The sequence below is a fragment of the Phaethon lepturus genome, unplaced genomic scaffold (assembly GCF_000687285.1).
Source record: "Phaethon lepturus isolate BGI_N335 unplaced genomic scaffold, ASM68728v1 scaffold46880, whole genome shotgun sequence".
NCBI classification, from domain to species: domain Eukaryota; kingdom Metazoa; phylum Chordata; class Aves; order Phaethontiformes; family Phaethontidae; genus Phaethon; species Phaethon lepturus.
In genome coordinates, this window is record NW_010515005.1 from 1708 (window position 1) to 10901 (window position 9194).

General features: G+C 42.4%; 1 protein-coding gene across 1 annotated transcript in view; it reads left to right on the top strand.

Annotated features, from left to right (window-relative positions):
• The first annotated feature begins 6952 nt into the window (after window positions 1–6952).
• The window catches only part of LOC104626706 (exportin-6), a 26222-nt gene continuing 23980 nt past the window's right edge, over window positions 6953–9194 (top strand). The window contains exons 1-2 of the mRNA XM_010294701.1: window positions 6953–7042; window positions 8457–8569. Coding sequence (XP_010293003.1) covers window positions 6991–7042; window positions 8457–8569 — 165 coding nt within the window. The 5' untranslated portion in view covers window positions 6953–6990. The remainder of the gene's footprint in view (window positions 7043–8456; window positions 8570–9194) is intronic.

The window sequence follows — 9194 nt, forward strand, 5'->3', positions numbered from 1 at the left end:
CTTAGTTGATGTTTAAATACAATAAATTGATTCCTGAGGTGCAGTCTAGGGTTCCTAAAGTGATGAGTTGTACAGGCAGAAGTGCCGTGAGCAGCTCCGGTGCTGGACATCAGCTTCATCGCAGTGGGGTGATGGAGAGTAGTGTAGTGCTTTTATTCTTCCACCGATTGCCTTGAGGTAGAACAAGGATTCATGACTTAGATAGTAGATTTTTTTTTTTCCAAAATTGTGGTATAGCAGAAATGAGTTTGCAAAATCTACATCTCATTAGTGAACTGCCAATGTTGTGGCTCTTGAAACGAAGGAACCAGATAAGCAGGTTGTATTCCCCAGCCAAGAGATCTCTTGATATGGCACCAGGAGCCTGAACTGTTCTCAGAGCACAGAGTGAAGCCGAATCTAGTTTCGGTTCGTCAAACCACAAAAACATCTCTGAAATGCAACAAGGAAACTGAGAATAAAGGCTGAGCTGTGTCTTGATACCATCAGCAGTGTACTGCCAGGGAGCACGTATGTACCAGGGGCTGTGTGCTATCTCCTGATTTAAGTCTTCTGCATGAGTTATACTGGTAAGGAGACCCTGGGAGCAAGCGTGAAACCCCACCGACTTCCAAAATCATTGGTTGGAGATGATTAAATGTAGTAAGTGGCACTGCCTTTGAGGTGCACAGCCCGGCCTCTTGGTAGCATGCGTTCCTCCTTTCTAGGGCATGTGTTGGGTGTCGTACAGCTCATTTTAAAACACTTCATAATTCTGCTTTTGTCGCTAAAAATGCTGCGCTTCGGTTCGTTCGTGAACTTCACTGCATCGAGTGACCCAAGGCTGTTCCAGGGGTTCACTGAACTGGTGATACTATCTGTGCTTTGCTGACAGCTACAAAAGGAAGGCTTTTGTGACCCACACAAGTAGGCTTGAAATGACCCGCCGTCTTTCTGAGAGTGTAATTACGAATTTATGTGTTCATTATCATGTTATGTCAGGGCTTGGGCGGGGAGGGGCTCTGAAAGACACCCTAGTAATTCTTAAATGAGTAAATTACTACCTTAGTGAATATGTGTGTTAGGTATGCGTATTTTTAAATTAGCCTCGACGGAGTTTCTTGAAAAACTATCTACAATGCTAAAAAAAAAATAATAAAATAATAGAAGGAAGAAAATTAATCAGCTAAAGTGTAGTGGCTTGTATTTGCAAAAATTGCAAAAATTGGAAGCAAATTTGCAAAATTGGAAGCAGAAGGCTCTGAGGTGGAAGAGGATGGGGCAGTGTAATTTAGCAAAGGCAGGGCGTCGCTGAGTTATTTTATACTAGCAGCTGCCGTTGTGGTGTGTGTGTGATTTTTTTTCTTTTCTCTTCTTAACCCTATGCACTGGCTTCTTGATGCCATTTTAGCAATTCCTGCCGGGAACGCTTCAAACAACGGGGTTTCACATTGCGTGCGCTCCGGCTGTCCCTCTTCTCCTGCAAGAGTTGCCTGTTACGAGCACAAGCAGGTAGATGTAGCTGATACTTTAGCAAAGCTGGGTAAAACGTGATAAAATCCTACACCTTGATAACCAGGAGGAGGCTGAGTTGTGCTGGGCTGCGTGTGTCTTGCCCTGGTGACGGTAGGAGATGTGGTGGGTAGGAAGGAGATGTAGAAGGAGGCTCAAAATTACGAAGCCAGGGCTGTGCTGGAAAAATATCTACATTTGCTATCAATATATGGTGTAGCGAGGCTTTATGGGTTGGTAGGTGTTAGATACAGTGTGAAAAGTGCTTCAGCGGCGCAGGTATTGAAGGAGGGATGGAACAAGAGTGGGCGTCTGAATGAAAAACATGATGGAGTGCAGAGAGGTGGTGAGTAACAGGCTCCTAACAGAGAGAGATCCCGTCCTCTTTATTTAAAAGAGTAGAGACGTTGCAGGGGGGTTCAGATCTGCGGTGAGGGCTTCTGGGGTTCAGCGGTGCAAGTGTTTTTCCTACCTGCCACTGAAGGAGGTGTTTCTCAGGTTCAGCTTGTGTGGTTGTAAAATCCATTTTTCTGGGTCAGAGGCAGGTGTTCCAGTGCTGCCTGAAGGGTGGCTGAAGTCCCATTGGTAACGTTGCAGCTGCGATTAACACCTTATTAAAAAAAGCTTTGTAGAGGGATTACCTTAATTTTTGTCTTGGAGTGAAAGCCATTTCCAAACACATTAGAAAAGAATCAACAGACATAACCCTCCTCTTACAGCCGTCGTCAGCGTGAATTGCTGTATTTAGAGCGTCATTTGTATGATCGATACTCTACCAAACTGTTAATAGCGAACATTGAAAGGTTAACAGCTTGTGTTTTTATGGCAAAGCATTAGAGAAAAGCTTTCCTCTAGAAGAAACAATCGCTTTAGAGAACGTAAAATGAAGTAAAAAGATAGGAAGTGAACTCTAAATGAAAGCACTTCTGGAGAAAATTGAAATAGCTTTATAAAGCACTTTCATATCTTCCGGAATGATCAGGTACTTTTTTAAAGGGGGAGAGGGGTTGTCTTTGGTTATATGCAAGCTAAAATGAGTGTTGTATCTTCTACTAAAGTGAATGTGCAATGCCTAAATTGCAATCCAAAGATCATTCCTCTGTCATTTGCCAACGTTGGATGAGTTAACTCGTCCTACCCGAATGCTTTAGTCACAGGCTACAGGCTAAGCCGAACTTCTTATGGAGTCCTGGTTTAAGCAGCAAGGTAGGAAGATTTTGCTTCTCTAGAGCTTTATTGAAGTGCAGTGAACTGGAGTTTGAACGGCCTAAAATGCAGTCAGTTGGCAGCTATTGATATTTTTTTCCTTAATCAACAGAAATCAGTTAATGGCTCATACATCTTAAAATTTTAATTTTTACAATAAATTGAAATCAGCTGGTACATCCACGTTTTGTAGATCTTTCTTTTGGTACTTTGGTGGATGGAGAATGTCTTTTGAATGTGCAAGTTCTTGCTAGCAAATCTCATAACTTCTGTCAAAATAGGAAGCTGTAGTCTGAGCTGTGAATCTGTCATTTTTCTGGTTGTATGAGACTGCTATTAAAGGTTGAAGTTCATAGATAACTGGTATGAGTAAGCAGCTACACGCCTCTAGTTTGATAAGCATTAATGAAACACCTTTAGCAAACTTAATGAGGCAAAAATGGGGATGGTAAGGACATGGCTTGACAGTGGCCCTCTCCCACCTTGATCCATATCAAGTCATGCTCAGATGGGGCAATTCCAGGAACTTGGAGCAGAGCTAACGCTTGCCCGCTCCATGCGGCGCGGACCCAACGTAGCACAGCAGCAGTTAACTGCACCTGTTTTGGGGAGAATCATCTGTGACGCATCTCCGAGAGGCTATCTTAGAAGCAATTTCTAGGTGGAAGTATGGATGTCCTAGTGGAACGCAGAAATCGGTAGCTGTTGGTGCGTTGAGACCCGCTTGCTTACTTTCGCGTGTCACTAACTTGTTCACCTAACCAAGCTGTGACTGAGGGCATCGTCTTCGGCTGGAGGATCTGCTGGATCTGGCAGCTGAGACCCTCCCCGCAGCAGCCTGCCGGTCAGAGCTCAACCGTAGCCTTTGGGTTGTTGGCTGTTTTTAGTGAATTGCAAAGGTTTTCATGGTAAAAAGCTCACATTATCCGCTCTGCAAACGGGATTCATAGAATTGATTTTTTTTTCCTGAAATCGGTGGCAGAAGAGAGCAAACAGCATTTCCTGGTGGTTTGATCCAGCCCTGAGTAGCCTGAGACCTTGGGGGTGGAGGGGTCAGATTTTACAACTTGTGAAGATGAGTGGGAAGTATTTCTGGTGTAATAGTTGAATATTTTGTAGTTCCTCAGGAAGGTGAGGCAAATGCCAGTCCTTACCCGGAATGTCTGTAGTAAATTCTGCTAGTGATGGTCCAGGCTTCATGACTTTTCTTGAAAACCTTTTAAAATGAAATTTGAGTATGACCCAAATGGCTGAATTTTAAGACCAGACAAACTGAGTACTGCTGGTTCTGGCTGCCTGTGGGGTTTGTCCTGATCTTGGGGGATCTGGGGATCTTGTCCTGACTGTGCAGGACTGAAGCAGTCATTAATGTCTGTAAGCAGTCGTTAATGTCCGTGTGTTGCTGCTTAGTATTGGGATTCGTTGGCATGTCTCTTCACAGACCCTGGTGATGCTTTCCTGTTCTTTTTTTCAGTGCAGAGTAAACACCGAGCCCTAGAAGAAAGCAAACCGCATATTAACATGAGTGATAATATTGAGGTGCAGCTGGAAATACTAGGCAGGTACAGCTGCAGGCCCTACAAACTTCTCTGCTTTTATTATGGCCTCCCTAGATAAGCTACTTTCTGGGGTGTCTGGATACAGGTACAGTAAACTTCCTCTGCAGCCTTCCAACAGGATGTGTCCTCGTTATCTCAGTGACCTGGTTTATCAGAGCCTTTGCTTGAAGGGTGGGTGATTAGCGCATGGAAGGGTTAACTTGAGGAGTATCCAAAGGCATTAGCAAATGCAGAACACTGCTCTCTACCTTTTTAAGTCCTGCCAACAGCTAGAAGGGGGTACACTTGCTGTGGCCATCAGATAGCACCCGGGGAAGACCTGGGAGGCTCTCCAGTTTGCAGAGCCCATCGTAGGCTGGGTTTTGATTGCTTCGGACAATTTGTGCTACTCTACCTTCCTTTGGCCAAACCTCCGGAACAGCAGGGAGAATTCAAATAGGAGACGAAAACAATCTCAGAGGTCACGCTGTTTCTTTCTGATCAAGTTGGCCTTGGATTCTGGCCAGCCTGGGCTTTTTACATAAAACGCTTGCGTTGTCTCCTCTGTTTTCGTTTTTGCTTTTGACACGTTGAACATTGTGATGGTGGTGTTTTAAGACACACTTAAGATTAAGCGTGTTCCTAGGAGGAGGTTCTGTCATCTTCAAAATCTCGGTGCCAAGGCAGTTTGAAGTCAGTGGGGGACATGTTCAAGATTTCTAATAACTCTGCAATTTATTTCCAAAAGTAGGAAATAAATCTTGACTTTTGGAAAAAAACGACTTAACTACTCTTCCTAAAGAAGGATTGCACTAACTATTAAAAAATGATTGAGCCCTGCCATTCCTCTGTGTGAAGAGCTAACATTTCTCCATGAATCGAAGCGATCTTGATCTTGGCTGGTGGAGTGGGAGAACGGTGCTTCTCAACGGAGGAATTTGCATCATATTGATCTGCCCAGTGTTTGGAAACTCCTCTTTGGGGGTTTGGGATCAGAAGCTGCTGGTGAGATTTACTCCGTGTTGAGCAGCCGAGAAGCAAACAGCAAGGATTTATGAAAATGTTGGATTTGTTTGTCTGGATCTAGTTGGGAGGAACTTGGAACAATGTGCAATATCCCAGGAAGAAACGCATAGAAATGGCAGTGTGGCTATATCCTAATGTCATTTAAGACTCCACTTAATCAAATATTCATTTTTTTTAAGCGAGGCTCTTATCCACAGTGTTGCTCTTATCTGGGAAATGGTGACTGGCAGGAGGAGGAGACTGTTCAGTGCCTGAAGAGGGGAAGTTTACAGTGCAAGGGACTGTTTGCAGAGACCATGTATAAACGGATTAAAGAGGTGATAATGGGTGCTTGATCTTGCTTAAGCTGACCAAGTGGCTTTGATTTGATTGTAGGTTATTTGAAGCCAATTTCCCACTAACAATGTTTCTTGCTAAAATAGTTCTTGCTTATTAGAGCAGGTCTTTAAAAAAAAGGGTGGGGAAGAGGAAAGGTTGATGAAATTCAGTATTCCTTTGCTAAGTAATTGAAAATGCAGGGTGTCCTACAGAGCATCCATTTCCAGTTGTTTGGAGAGCAGAGCTGAATTTGTCTTCCCACGCTGTTGTGTTTAGTTGTTGGTTCTCCTGGGGGGTTAATCCAACGCCGGGCGGACGAGGAGGGTCTCCTGCTGCGTGGTCCTTGGGGAAGCTGCTGCGTGTGGAAATGGGAATGAGCAGAAGTCCGTAGTGTTTCTGCAAGCTGTCTCGCTCGCTTGTCTCTTTGCAGAAGGCTGCCGGTCATGAGTTTTGTTTCTGATTTTATTTTTTTGAAGCAGAAATTTCAGTTTTCTTTAATGGTTTACTTTGCATGCGGAGGAAGGTTGGGGCTTGAATCTTGATGCATTTATTATTGATAGCATGCTTTGAAAACATTAGAGGAATGACTAAGGGCATGGTCTGTACCGTAGCAGTACTGTTTTCTAAGGATATCCATTATCAGGCTTAGACCATAAGGGAAGTGCGGCGCAGCTGGGGAGGCTAAGCTCGGTCGTGAGCTCTGACTATAATAAAATCAACTATAGAGACCTTGCAAGGGCTCTATACTAATTCTGGTAATTCTTTTTAGGGCTTATAAACACTGAGCTGTAACTGATGAATTCCAATAATAAAAGCTAAATTTGGGGATGGGGAATGTTCCCGAATCAAATTGCTGAATAATTGTATATTGCTTTTCAGAGTGCTGGAAATTCCTTAATTTTTTAAGCTGCTGCTTCCTGAGCACCTTTGGGGATGCAGGTGGTAGTGTGGCACCAAGGCAAAGACAGGAATAGGTGCCGGGAGTCTGCTCAAAGCTCGTGCTCCCCGTGCTATCACTGTACTTATTATCTCTAAACATCTGAAAACACCTTCATTTGAACTTGCTGTCTTTGAGAACTATTTGACAAGGACAAGCCAACTTAAAATTACTAAATGCCACCAAAAGGAAACTTCTGGTATTGTTTTTGTTAGTTAATGCTGAGCCAATGGTCCTTCATATCCAAAGCTTTCCCTTGGAGTGGACAAATATTGTTGCTGCTTGACACCAATGAGCAGTTTAAATTCCGGATTATTTTGCCCTCCACCTGGACTTTGTGCTTTTGTTGGGTTTTGGGTGCATCTGTGACATGAACAATACCGACCTCCTGAATGGAAGTTAGTTTTAACTCTTTCCTTTAAATGTCGTTCCCAGGCATCTGAAGAGGCCTCGTTACGGGCTTTGGAGAGTCTCATGACAGAGTTTTTCCACAACTGCACAACAAATGAGCGGAAACGCGAGATAGGTGAGTTCATGCCACCTCTGAAGGATGCTCCCCTTTGCTTTCTGCTGCCTGCAGACCTCAGCAGAGGTGCCTTGGTTATATTAAATGAATATAGCAGGTGAAAGTGCTCTATCTGATACTGAACAGGCATCTTGGCCTCTTCTGCTTACGTATGAACTTGAAGTAAAGGCTTACGTAGTTTCGGTTTCAGAGGTCCCATGGTAGGTCCTAAAGATAATTAATATGTTCCTAACTTTAGAACTTACATCATAACTTTTAAAGATAGTTAAACTGTAACTGTCTAATGATCTGAGCATGGAGATGTAGGGGTTTTTATCGAGTTGATTAGGGTAGGAGAAGGATTTTTCTCTGCTGTATGTTGTTGAATTGCACGTTCTGGAAAACCTCTGCCTTCTGCCTAGAGATGGAGTACGGACTTCGGATTTGTTCAGCATTAAGAAGGGAAAGTGTGAGAGTGTCCTACTTAATGTGAAATGACAAGTAGGAAGAAACTGAGGTTTCATTTTGGCTGGTGTTATTAAATATGTCCTGAAAAGCAGTGGAGATCTTACAGGTGCTCTAGATTAGCTTCTTGCATCTGTGGTTAATTGCTGTAAATAGGCAGTTTGCTTTTATTCTCAAACATTTGCCATCTCTAACTTGAGTGCCAAAAGTATGATCAGCATGAAAGACTTCTCCCAGAAATCTGGTAAAATAAAGAATAAGCAACTAAGCAGGTTTGGGGTTTTTTTTTCCCTATTGTGGAGATACCATGCTGTGGAAGAGGTAAATGCCTTCAGCATTCCCTGTTTTCCTGCTTAAGTTGCAAGAAAGAAACTAATTGGTTAAGCCTTAAATTTGATTAGCCTGTAAAACAGTCCTTGCAGCTTTTCCCTTTGCTGCATTTGGTACGTAGTCACTTGATCTGAGCTCACCAAATCCTGCACCTGAGTGTTCAGGGGGGTTTTGATATGCTGACCTACAACAAAGTCAATGGCTCTTGGAGCAATTGCAGTAAAACACGGGTGTTTTATAAGACTGTGTGTGTGACCTGAGGTGCTCCTAGTCTTTCACAGCGACCTGGTATCCCAATATTTGGCTTTTATAGATAAAATGGTAATACTCGTAATACAATTTTTGTGTGATTTGTTTTAATATTCAGCTATTAATCTGGTGTAGTATTCATGTCAAAACTGTCTTCTAAAAATGACATACCTATTTTGTTTTCATTAAAGCCTATTGTTAGATTGCTTTTAATACTTTGGACTGTGATTTTATTTTTTCCCCCTTCTTCCTCCAGGTTGCTTGAGTTGTTCACTGAACATGGGGTTTCTTCCATGCTCAGTGTGTTACTGTGCTATCAGTATACATCATTATGGATTTGTTTACAGTTTAAGAATTTTAATGTAATTTTTTTAATACTTCATTTTTTCAGAGGAGCTTTTAAATAACTTTGCTCAGCAGATAGGAGCCTGGAGATTCTGCCTCTATTTTCTGTCAAGTACAAGAAACGACTATGTAATGATGTACAGTTTGACTGTGTTTGAGGTAAGATGTGTACTGTTGCCTGCTTAGTGCATTTTCTGTCTGGTGCAGTTTTATATGGCAATCGATTTTATTTGAAAATGTTTGTCTAAAATGGCAGTCCTCGTAAGTGTGGTGATAAAGGATGCTTTTATTGCGCTCTCCTAGAGACGTTGCTTAATGGCAGGCTAAGAGTAGGAGAATATGAATCTTTGTACACAAATAGAAGAATTAATTTCCTGGCATGTCTAAGTACAAATTGCCTCCAGTTTCAGAGGCTGCTTGAGTTTTCTGCACAATGCTTTTAAGAATGTTATTGCTTTTATACTCTTTTTTTTATGGTCAGAAATATGTGCATGATTACCTGCTACTACCTTCTGCAAACTTTAATGCTAAGAGGGAAGACAAAGTTGCTTTTATTTTTCTGACATCTTGTACTTGTGGTTGATGCTCTTGAACTACATCCCGCAAGCTTATGTGCTAGTTGTAGAGGTAAGGTCTCTTTTAGAAGGCCATATCCCATTCTTTACCTATTTATAAAAGGACAAAGTTATGGTTAAAAGCCTAAATATTGATTTGTGTATCTACTGGAAGAAACAAAAGTATTCTGTTTTATCAATTGATTTCTCAGTGACCAGTGCAGTGTCTT